Source organism: Mustelus asterias, chromosome 17, assembly GCF_964213995.1.
Source record: "Mustelus asterias chromosome 17, sMusAst1.hap1.1, whole genome shotgun sequence".
Taxonomy (NCBI): domain Eukaryota; kingdom Metazoa; phylum Chordata; class Chondrichthyes; order Carcharhiniformes; family Triakidae; genus Mustelus; species Mustelus asterias.
This window is the reverse complement of record NC_135817.1, coordinates 71,177,402-71,190,176: the sequence shown is the minus strand read 5'-3', so window position 1 is coordinate 71,190,176 and position 12,775 is coordinate 71,177,402. Positions and strand designations below refer to the sequence as shown.

Sequence of the window (12,775 nt, the reverse complement as noted above, 5' to 3'; positions counted from 1 at the left end):
CCAGGGAGAAGATTTCCGGCATTGTCAGCTCCACGCCGGAAATCGGCGTGGAGTGGATTTAAATATTACAATCACCATTCAATCCCCATTAGCGGGCCCCGGACTGAGATCTCCGGGCCCGCTAGCCTCTCCCCCCCGCCCTGCCAGGAGTGGTTCACTCCAGCGGGATTTACAACAGCTCCGCATTAATGTGGCCTGACTCCGCCGGAGTGAAGGAAGGCCATGGAGGCCTCCCGAGGAGGTCGGGGTTAAGGGCAGAGACAATGTTGGTGCAAACTTGTGTAAGCATCTCCATGCTTGTGGGTGAGATAAATGATGACGAGCAGAGGGCCATAGGTGGAACCCTGGAACATGTCGATGAGGCTATGCAGATATGGGGGGGAAACATGAGACACACAGTGCTAAGAAGATGAATCACAGAAAAATGGAGATGCTGAAGGCAGCAAAGAAGTTCAACTTTTCACATCACTCAAAGCTTGAGAGAGAAACAATTCAGAAGCGCCAAACCAAAGTTAGATTCTGCAGTTCAGGAAACATCCCAAGCTCGGCAGGCGAGAAATGAGGGGAGTTTTCTAAACTCATGAATGTTACGCAGCCTTTCAACAATCCAACATATCCAAAAGTCTTGTAGGCTCTTACCTCAGTCTGTGCGCTTCCTGAAGCATTGTGAATCACACATTTTATGATATGACCTCTACAATCATAGTTCATACATTTCATTAAACAGAAATCCTGAAATATATAAAAATAAATGAATTTGAGCCATTTTATTAGGTTTATCAAAATAAATGCAAAATAAGATTTGGGATTGCATTTTCGCAGAGCCAAGAAGACTTTGCGGACCTTTAGAAATGATAATGGCACCTGGATGCAGAAATTTCACCCCCATTCTGACAGATGGTGGAGGCGGACACACTGGGAACGTTTAAGACTTATCTAGATAGCCACACGAATGGAGTGGGAATGGAGGGATACAAAAGAATGGTCTAGTTTGGACCAGGGAGCGGCGCGGGCTTGGAGGGCTGAAGGGCCTGTTCCTGTGCTGTATTGTTCTTTGTTCTAGATACATTTTTTGCTGACAGAAGGGGTGTGATTAAAACGGGTGAGAAATCTGAACTCAGCAGGGCCATTTGATCTTAGTGCTGAGTTGAAGCGGACCCTATTTTGGCTGTTTTGAGAACTTTAACCCACAGAATGGGAGCCACAAATTGATGAACTAGATGTACACACTTTTGAAGGTTGGCTAAGGTCTGTTCAAGTGTTACAACCTGATTTTAAAAAAACTCTTCTTTTTAAATTTGAAAATAAACGGATGTAAGCTGTCAGTGAGAGTTTAAAAAGTCAGCTGGACTGCTTTGATTAACGTAGGTTAGTAGAACGCCATCTCTTCCATCATTTCCATAGAGTTCTTTTCTGACATTTCCTAAGGGCGGTTATTATGTCTTTATGACTGCTTGGCTGAGTTTCAAAACCTATTAAAAGCACTTGCGGGGGGCGGGTCTGAGTTCACAGTTTACTTGACAACTTAAAGAGGATAGTAAGGGATTAGCTGTCTTGGATGTGATTATGTAATAGAAATGTGTTTGCTTTTATAACCGATCAACCACCAGAGGAAATTTAAAAGTTTTGAATAGGTTTCATGAATGGGAGTTTTTTTCCACTACCAAGTGTGTATGAATTAGAAATGTTTTAGATTGTTACAAGTTATTTTTTTCATCTCCACGTGGCCCCCAAGGTCTGCCCATGGTGGATACTAGATCAGTAGCTAGGGAGGAGGTATGAAGGGGCATGGCTTGGCAGGAAGGACAGTGGGGATTGAGTGGTGCGGGGCTACAGGGCTCAACTGCTTGTGAAACAACTGGAGAGAGCAGAGAACAGAGGCAGGTCTTCTAACCATTGCATGTTGCTCATGCTTTTAGCCTCCTAATATCTGCCTCCTGATTGGCGGACTGACTCTCCGTCTCCCCGGAGTATCCAATAGGGCCCTTTAGCCTGAGCTGGGTGTGCCAAATTGGGAAATTTCCTGATTGGTAGTGAAAATCCAACCTTGATCATCCTTGCCACCAGAAACTGGAGCAATGTTAGATCTAACAGTGGGGAGTATTTGATTAGGTAATCTATTCTCTCGCTTTCAACAGCAGATGAAATAAATGAAGGAGGAAACAGAAGTTAAATTTGAATCTTTCTTACCTGACTAGTTTTCCCACGATACTGAGAGTCCTTTAGCTTTTTCCAGCAAGTAGTATGATATGCTATCAAACAGCGGTTATCACAACAAAGCTCAAAATAGCCCTGAAATGAGACAAGATTACATGTGTTGATGTGTCAATTTTTAAAGAGTTATAATTATCCTTTGCTGTATTTTGAGAGGAATGCAGGAAAAGAGAGGAATGAGAAATTATTTATTCAGAAACCTTTTGATAGAGAAACAAGTGTGACTGTTGATACTTAGGGAAATTGTTATCGCACAAGCAGCAAGCAGGGGAATAGATCTAGTATTTGTCACCACTGCATAAAAACTGAATGCTTCCTGCTGATAACCAGACTGGGGCCCAATGTAGAACCGTTGGGTCTTTATTGTTTATGGCTTTTATTATATTGATCTTCAGAAGTGGATGGATAGCAATTTCAATGCATAACCACTGTCCTCCAAATGTCTGGTAACCAACTTTCTTCTCTTTTTAAGTCTTAGAGTCATAGAGGTTTACAGCATGGAAACAGGCCCAACTTGTCCATGCCGCCCCTTTTTTATTAACCACTAAGCTAGTCCCAATTGCCCATGTTTGGCCCATATCCCTCTATACCCATCTTACCCATGTAACTGTCTAAATGCTTTTTAAAAGACAAAATTGTACCCGCCTCTACTACTACCTCTGGCAGCTTGTTCCAGACAATCACCACCCTCTGTGAAAAAATTGCCGCTCTTGTCCCTTTTGTATCTCTCCCCTCTCACCTTAAACCTATGCCCTCTAGTTTTAGACTCCCCTACCTTTGGGAAAAGATATTGACTATCTAGCTGATCTATGCCCCTCATTATTTTACAGACCACTATAAGATTACCCCTCAGCCTCCTATGCTCCAGAGAAAAAAGTCCCAGTCTATCCAGCCTCTCCTTATAACTCAAACCATCAAATCCTGGTAACATCCTAGTAAATCTCTACTGCACTCTTTCTAGTTTAATAATATCCTTTCTATAATAGGGTGACCAGAATTGCACACAGTATTCCAAGTGTGGCCTCACCAATATCTTGTACAACTTCAACAAGACGTCCCAACTCCTGTATTCAATGTTCTGACCAATGAAACCAAGCATGCTGAATGCCTTCTTCACCACTCTGTCCACCTGTGACTCCACTTTCAAGGAGCTATGAACCTGCACCCCTAGATCTCTTTGTTCTATAACTCTCCCCAATGCCCCACCATTAATTGAGTAAGTCCTGCCATGGTTTGATCTACCAAAATGCATCACCTTGCATTTATCTGAATTAAACTCCATCTGCCACTCGTCAGCCCACTTGCCCAAGTGTTTCTAAAATATTTGCATATTGCCCAGGAGTTAAGATTCATCATTTAACCTGACTCAAACATTAATATAATTTTTGTAAACAAACCGTACACTATTAATGGGATTACTCTGCTTTTAGAGTAACGTGATGTCAAGAAGTCTCGAAAACAAATCATTCTTTTTTTCCCTCTGCAGTTTTTCATTCATTCAGAGTAAGAATAATAGGAATTGGTTGGAGGTGTTGAGAATTTGTACATTCTTCTTAGGATTCTTTATTCAGGTGCGACGCAAACTGGTGGGAATGAAGTTATTTACTTTTCTTCTCCCATTTTACTTGGAATCACCACAATGCTGGTTGATCACCTTTCGCTACTTCCTCCTGTCAGTCACTCATTCTTCCAATCCCACTGCATTTAAGTCTCTCACCACTGCATCTTTCTATTGGTCTTAGGCGGACTTCTGCGCCTTCTTTCTAGCAGTTCCATCTCCATCCATTTCCTCATCATATTTCATCTCTCTGCGACAGATAATCATAGTAAGAAGTCTCACAACACCAGGTTAAAGTCCAACAGGTTTATTTGGTAGCAAATACCATAAGCTTTCGGAGCACAGCTCCTTCGTCAGATGGAGTGGATATCTGTTCTCCAACAGTGCACAGACACAGAAATCAAGTTACAGAATACTAATTAGAATGCAAATCTCTTCAGCCAGCCAGGTCTTAAAGGTACAGACAATGTGGGTGGAGGGAGCATTCAACACAGGTTAAAGAGATGTGTATTGTCTCCAGACAGAACAGCTAGTGAGATTCTGCAAGATCAGGGGGAAAGCTGTGGGGGTTACTGATAATGTGACATAAATCCAACATCCCGGTTTAGGCCGTCCTCATGTGTGCGGAACTTGGCTATCAGTTTCTGCTCAGCGACTCTGCGCTGTCGTGTGTCGTGAAGGCCGCCTTGGAGAACGCTTACCTGAAGATCCAAGGCTGAATGTCCGTGACTGCTGAAGTGCTCCCGCACAGGAAGAGAACAGTCTTGCCTGGTGATTGTCGAGCGGTGTTCATTCATCCGTTGTCGTAGCGTCTGCATGGTTTCCCCAATGTACCATGCCTCGGGACATCCTTTCCTGCAGCGTATCAGGTAGACAACGTTGGCCGAATTGCAAGAGTAGGTACCGTGTACCTGGTAGATGGTGTTCTCACGTGAGATGATGGCATCCGTGTCGATGATCCGGCACGTCTTGCAGAGGTTGCTGTGGCAGGGTTGTGTGGTGTCGTGGTCACTGTTCTCCTGAAGGCTGGGTAGTTTGCTGCGGACAATGGTCTGTTTGAGGTTGCGTGGTTGTTTGAAGGCAAGAAGTGGGGGTGTGGGGATGGCCTTGGCGAGATGTTTGTCTTCATCAATGACATGTTGAAGGCTCCGGAGGAGATGCCGTAGCTTCTCCGCTCCGGGGAAGTACTGGACGACGAAGGGTACTCTGTCCACCGTGTCCCGTGTTTGTCTTCTGAGGAGGTCGGTGCGGTTTTTTGCTGTGGCGCGTCGGAACTGTTGATCGATGAGTCGAGCACCATATCCTGTTCTTATGAGGGCATCTTTCAGCGTCTGGAGGTGTCTGTTGCGATCCTCCTCATCCGAGCAGATCCTGTGTATTCGGAGGGCTTGTCCGTAGGGGATGGCTTCTTTTACGTGTTTAGGATGGAACCTGGAGAAGTGGAGCATCATGAGGTTATCCGTGGGCTTGCGGTACAGTGAGGTGCTGAGGTGACCGTCCTTAATGGAGATGTGTGTGTCCAAGAATGCAACCGATTCCGGAGAGTAGTCCATGGTGAGTCTGATGGTGGGATGGAACTTGTTGGTGTCATCATATCGTTGTTTCAGTGATTGCTCACCATGATTAACCTGGTGTTGTGAAACTTCTTACTGTGCTTACCCCAGTCCAACGCCGGCATCTCCCCATCACAGATAATCATACCAAGTGATGGAAAGATATTGGGAGGACAAATACAAAATGAAGATTGCATTCATTGATTTAGAGAAGGCTTATGATTGTGTGCCTAGGGAAGAAGTCTGGAGATGTGCTAAAATTCACAGAGTCCCTCAGATTTATCAAGAAAATTTGAGAAAAGTATGGGATAACTGGTATGAAGGTCAGCAAATCAAAGACATTTATGGACTGTCACTTTAAGCCCAGAGAAGAGGTGTATGGCCGAAGTTCACTCTTGGCTACTTTCTTCGATGCTCCCACAATCTTCACTAAACTCCTACAGTGCTGGTTTCTGATCCTGTCCTTTCTCATTACCACAGACATCCATCTCAGCATCCGCATCTCATTAGTATCCAGTCATTGTCCCTCCTTTCTCGATTGCCCATGTTTCTTCACGATATAAGAAGGCTGGTCTCACACTACCTTGTAGATTCTTACTACTTTGCTTTAATGTAACACTCCACTGCACTTATTCCAATTACTCCAACCAGAACCAATCTAATTTCCATACTTCCATCTTCTGCCACCACTGGCCTCAGAAACTTGAAACTCCTTACTTTCTCTAAGTCTTCAGCCATACACCTTCACTTTGATCCTCTTCTCTATGCTTAAAGTGACAGTCCATAAGTGTCTTTGATTTGCTGATCTTCATACCAGTTATCCAGTGCTTTTCTCCAATTCTCTTGATAAATCGGTCATCACCCCCACCACATAGTTCAGCGTCATCTAAAAGAAAAAAATACTGATCATGGCACTTCCTCCTTCACTTGCTCAGTCAGGACATCCATGGCAGTCAGGAATAGAAAGGGGTTCAGTGCCAATCTGTGGTGTACTCCAACTAGGGCTTCTAAACTCTCACTCTCCACTCACTCTGCATCTTACTCTTGTACAGCACTCCTTGTACAAATCCTTAATAGTTGTACATGTTTCTCAGCGACTCTGTGAATTTTAGCACATCTCCAGACTTTCTCCCTAGGCACACAATGCCTTCTCTAAATCAATGAATACAGTCTTCATGTTGTATTGGTCCTCCCAATATCTTTCCATCACTTGGCTCAAAACAAATGGTATCAGTGGTGCTTTTTAGAGTATCTTTTTCCCAGTAAGTTAAACATTTAAAAAAATTGATAGCAGGGAGCCATTTTAGAACAACTTTTTACACATAAATATTCTACATTTTGAAAATATTTCAAAGATCTGTTCTGTAAGAACAATCAAGATGGTTTTGGATTTTATTAAGACATACCTTGTAATCAGGGTCAGAAGCATATATTTCCCTCTTGTAATATCCCTGACAGTTCGCATCTTGACAAATGGCGAGTGGATCAGGAGCATTTTTACACATTTCAACATAGTCATTTATTTTGACCTATGGGACGACAAAAGCAGACTTTCAGTAGTCATGTCATTTGTACAACAGAATTCAAGTGATCTATATTAAATACTTTATGGTCTCAGACAGTATTTGCCGTAGGGATTTTAACTCCAGCCAAGTGGTTACAAAGCAAAAGGAGTGTTAACCAAGGTAGTCTTAAAAAATATCTCAATCGAAGCAGACTGACTGCATGTTCAGCTGTCATTTATACTGAAGAAACATCTACTGACTTCTTGTTCAGAAAGCCAACACCCACACACTATTTAAGATGACACCACCACATTAATCTTACTGAAAGATCTCCAACAACCCAGCAAGCTCCCACATGTAGTGTTGAGATAAGAAACATAGAAAAACTACAGCACAAAACAGGCCCTTTGGCCCCACAAGTTGTGCCGAACATATCCCTACCTTTTAGGCCTACCTATAACCCTCCATCCTATTAAGTCCCATGTACTCATCCAGGAGTCTCTTAAAAGACCCTATTGAGTTTGCCTCCACCACCACTGACATAGAAACAATGATGAAACATAATGACAAAATAATCTGGTTATACAGTGTTGACTGAGGGATATTGGCCTGGACATGAGGGATAGCTCCCCTGCTCTTCTTTGAACTAGTGCCGCAGGAAATTTATACCTACAAAGCTACAGTTTAACATCTCATTCAAAAGAAGGCACCTCCAATGAAGCACTGCCTTAATACCGAGTGGAATGTCGGCCTTACTTTTTGTGTTCAAGTGGGCTTGAATCTAGAACTATTTGACTCAAAGGCAGATAGATGGGAATGGTAGCATAGTGGTAATGCTAATGGACTAGCATTCAGAACCAGAGGCATGAGTTCAAATCCCCCACCAGTAATAACCATCATGAAACTACTGGATTGTTATAAAAAGCTACCTGGTTCACTAATGCCCTTCTGGGAGGGAAATTCATCATCAAGGTGGCTCTGCAGTTCAGCCAGGTTCATTTGTGAATGGTGGTGGAAAATTAAACAAATCACTGGAGGAGGAGGAGGCGGCTCCACAAACATCACCATCCTCTGATGGGGGAGTCGAGCATGTTGGACTAAAAGACAAGGCTGAAGCATTTGCAACCATCTTCAAGCAGAAGTGTCAATGGTTGATCACCTTGGCCTCCTCCTGAGGTTCTGTGCACTACTGATGCCAATCTTCAGTCAATCTGATTTCCTCCGCATGAAATCAAGAAACTATAAATCACTGGGTACAGCAAAAGCTATGGTCATCAAAGCAGCATTTGACCCAAAGTGTTATCAAGGAGCCGCAGCAAAATTTGAGTCAATGGGAAACATGGGGAAAACTCTTCACTGGACTGAGTCGCACAAAAGGAAAGTTGTTATGGTTTTTGCGAGGCCTCCTCAAGGAAATGCCCTTGGCCCAACCATCCTCAGATGCTTCATGTCCATCACCTACAAGGCACAAGTCAGGAGTGTGATGGAATACTCTGTTCTTACTCAGATAAATATAGCTCCAACAACAATCTGGAAACTTGACACCATCCAGGATAAAACACCCCATCCACCACCTTTAACATTTACTCCTCCATCATTGCATTATGGCTGCAGTGGGTACCATCTACAAGATGCAATAAAGCAACTGCCTAAGGCTCCTTCCAAAACCTGTTCCAAACCACCTAAAATAACAGGGCAGCAGACACATGGAAACACCATTCCTACGTTCCCCTCCAAATGACACATCATCCCAACTTGGCCATTATGGCCCTTCACGCCGGCAGGATTTTCCCATCCTGCTGCAGTGAACGGAGATTTGGCTGGGCGCCAAATTCTCCAACCTCGCTGCAGCAGGAACGTGGCGTGAATGGCCAGTAATATTGCGCTGATAAGTCTTTCCTTCATCACCACTGGGTCAAAATCTTGGAACTCCCTTCCTAACACACAGTGGGTACACATTCAAGAAGACGGCTCACTACAACTTCCTCAAGGACAGTTAGGGTTGGGCATTAAATGTTGACCTTAGATGCGATGCTGACATCTCAGTAATGAATTAAAAAAAACACTTACTGAAAAATTTTCTGGTTTAATCTCTTCTGCTTTTAACACTATATCATTCCACTCTATAGTTGGTTGGTTATCTTGAAACTCTTGCTTGGATTTTTGAAACCATTTCATTGCCTCTTCAAATCTGCAAAAAATGGTTTTGAATCTTAGGTCACCACTAATGAGCACATAGAAATTCATGAGCTTGGTTAGATCAGAGCTAAGTACAACATATAATCAAAACGGTACGCAACTCTATAAAATAAAATTGATGAAAAATTTGAAAGGACACTCTGGCTTTGGACCAATGTCACACTAATGTAAATTACCAATTTTGAGGCAAACTTCTTCAAGTATTTGATACTTTAAAAAAATCATTCTTTGGAAATGCTGCTTACACAAAGCTTTAGGATCGAATGGAGTGAGACAATTAGAAAAATACAGCACTGGATAAAGAAAATAAGAGGGAGAAGAAAAAAGCAAAAGAGAGAAAATAATATGCATATTTTAATAATGGGAAACAAGGAAACTACAGGAGCGTTGAATGGGTAGTATGTGTCTGGCTTCACTGTAGAAGGCACAACAGAAATATATCTCACAATTACATAATTAAATATATTCCATGACTATCTTGTGTCTTTTAATACATTCTCTGAATACAGAGAGATTAATACTAACTTCTGTCCTGTTAAGCTAATTTTATTAGTGTGCGTTATTCTACATAGGAAGAAAATTTGAGCTTTTTCTTAATAATTTTCACCCCCTTGCCTCACCCCATACCCCCATGAAAGAAACCCACAAATATAAATTAATATCAAAAGTATATAAAACAGGGCGCAAATACGACACGGACAAGTTCAGTTGATCTCAACCAAACTGAACTTCCAGTGCAGGTAAATTCCTGTTAGTGTTATTTAATTTTTAATATCCAACTTCAAGCTCAGATTCCTTACCTATTTTGCTTGTAGTATAAACAGCCTAATATGTGATAGGTTATGTACAGAAACCTCTGACATTCTGGCGCTTCCTTCGTCAATTTTTCAATTGTCTTAATCTGCTTTTCAGCTTCAGACAGATCCTGCAGAGATAAAATAATGTACAATGGCTGCAAAGCAAATAACACAAATTCTTCAAAACTGTGGGCTAAAACTGGATACAGTCATAGAGGTTTACAGCATGGAAACAGGCCCTTCGGCTCAACCTGTCCATGCCGCCCAGTTTTTGCCATTTTAAGCTAGTCCCGGTTGCCTGCATTTGGCCCATATCCCTCTATACCAATCTTATCCACGTAACTGTCTAAATGCTTCTTAAAAGACAAAATTGAACCCGCCTCTACTACTGCCTCTGGCCACTTGTTCCACTCACAACCCTGTGTGTGAAAAAATTGCCCCTCTGGACCCTTTTGTATCTCTCCCCTCTCACCTTAAACCTATGCCCTCCATTTTTAGGTTCCCCTACCGTTGGGAAAAGATGTTGACAATCTACCTTATCTATGCCCCTCATTATTTTATAGGCCTCTGTAAAATCATCCCTAAGTCTCCTACATCCCAGGGAAAAAAGTCCCAGTCTATCCAGCCTCTCTTTACCACTCAAACCAGCAAGTTCCGGTAGCATCCTCATAAATCTTTTCTGCACTCTGCAATTGGATAATGCCAATGGGTACAATTTATAATCTGCCCACATAGGTCCCAGTGGAGGTGGGCAGCAGACAAATTTAATGCTGCCCACTCTATTTCCATGATTGTAACTTAGGACCAAGCAACTGCTCCACTGCTGGTGGCCTGTGTGTGTTGCTGGTTGCCTCTTTGCTCTTTAGGGAGCTGAACAGTGCTGTGCTGAGAGCATGCGGGGCAGCCAAACATCTGACCTTAAAGATGCCTCTTAAAGGGAAACCACCCTGAATGGTAGGAGGCTACAGCTGAATCTCTTGCTGCAATTCTAAACAAGGCAAATGGAACACCGGGGGGGCTTCAGAGTTCCAGATGCAGCATTGGAGACCTCAGTAGTGGAGGTGAACATGCGCCGAACAAGAGAGACACTGTGATTTTGCAGGGAAGCAGAAGGCCTTCAAGGTCAACCTTCAGAGGAATCATGAGCAGGTGGTTAATTATCAGTATCTGATAACTGACATTAGAAGTCTAATGACCTCGCACAGATGGTCAACATCAGTGAATGCATCTTCACATGACATTTCCTACCCTGCTGCTCCACAGCTTCCCACCCTGCTCAATGCGTCACATTTCCATCACTCAGCCATCAGCAGCCTCTGGCACTCAGGACTCTCCTCTTACAACCAGATATCACACGTCACCGATACATATCTTCCAGCACTGCCAACCTCACACCTACCTTTCGTTGTCTCTGCATACTTTCAGCTATGGCAGGCACATCATACAAAAATCATGCAACAGACTATTCCATTTCTCTTGCAGAACAATGTGGCACAAAACAGAAGATACAATAAGGACAACTGCATCTCGCAAGCGCTTCAAAAAGAATACGGTTCTCCGCATCATGGGGCTTGCTGCAATACAGTGCATGGCAACTAATGTTGCTGAAACATTACTGCTATGTTGAGCAAGCTACAGTAGTGTGACCATGAACTTTTGGAAAGATGTCGAAGTCTTAGAGAAGGTGCAAAACAGGATTATCAGCAAGGCTGAGGGTCTTCAATTATTTGGAAAGACTGGAGAAGCTGGGATTGTTTGCCTTAAGAGTAAAGAACTTTGATATTACCTGTTCAAATCATGAGTGGTTTATAAACTGTTGGGTGACGCAAGGGTTGGTAATGAGAGGACACGAGGAAACATTTTATTCCGCAAGTTGCTGTGAATCAGAATGCACTGCCTCAATAGTTGTTGGTAGTCATTTCAAAAGCAAATGGGATAAATACTCAGGGAAAAATGTACTTAAGGGAAACATGCATAGGGGTTATGGGGAAAGAGCAGGTGAGAAAGACTAATTGAATAGGTCTGGCAAAGATCTAACATAGGCACAATGGACACTATGGCCACCTCCTATGCTGTATCATTTTATAGACCCACACCACCCTGCTTTCTTTATCCCAACATTCCAGTTCTGATTCTCTGCTTTCTGATATAGAGGAACAGTAGTTTGCAGGCACATCAGCCCCAAAGATGTGTGCAGTGTTGGCAAGAATCTATTTATTGCCCATCGTTAGGCATCCAGTAAACAAACTACCAGATCATCTTCCATATTTGTGGGAGACGGCAGTTTCAGAAAAATGTTAAGTGGAAAATTGACATTATATCTGGCAGACCTTCAGTCACTCCAGCTCTCCACTGATATGACAAAACTAAAATCAGTAAATAAAAAACATTTTCATGAGTGCCACTATATAAAGAAAACAAGTTTAGAGTATCTGTTAAAATTTCATTTCACCTTAATTAATATTACAAACTCTATTATGAGGGACAAGTGACCAGAAGCTTGGTCCAGAGATAGGTTTTAAAAGTCATATTGACAGGGGGAAAGAGATGTATAGAGATGCAATTTTGGTACTTGGGGCTTGATAAGCCAAAGACAGTTTTCAATTGTGGGGCGAAGTAAATGTTACGTCGCTGTTTGAAAAAGGAAATAGACAAAAGGCGGGTAACTACAGGCCAGTTAGCTTAATGTCTGTAGTTGGGAAAATGCTGGGGAATCAATCAAAGAAGAAATAGCAGGCCATCTGGATAAGAATGGTTCGATTAAGCAGACGCAGCATGGATTCATGAGGGGAAAGTCGTGCTTGACGAACTTGTTGGATTTTTATGAAGATGTGACTAGTGCGGTTGACGGAGGGGAACCGGTGGATGCGGTGTTTTTGGATTTCCAAAAGGCGTTTGATAAGGTGCCTCACAAAAGGTTGCTGAAGAAGATTGGGTCATACGGAGTTG

The 12,775-nt window shown here is 42.7% G+C and overlaps 1 protein-coding gene across 1 annotated transcript in view; it reads right to left on the bottom strand.

Annotated features, from left to right (window-relative positions):
* The window catches only part of LOC144506603 (E3 ubiquitin-protein ligase DZIP3-like), a 143,337-nt gene that overhangs the window by 93,688 nt on the left and 36,874 nt on the right, over positions 1 to 12,775 (bottom strand). Inside the window, exons 5-9 of the mRNA XM_078232952.1 lie at positions 9,830 to 9,954; positions 8,901 to 9,021; positions 6,732 to 6,854; positions 2,191 to 2,292; positions 640 to 732 (exon numbers count right to left, since the gene is read on the bottom strand). Coding sequence (XP_078089078.1) covers positions 640 to 732; positions 2,191 to 2,292; positions 6,732 to 6,854; positions 8,901 to 9,021; positions 9,830 to 9,954 — 564 coding nt within the window. The remainder of the gene's footprint in view (positions 1 to 639; positions 733 to 2,190; positions 2,293 to 6,731; positions 6,855 to 8,900; positions 9,022 to 9,829; positions 9,955 to 12,775) is intronic.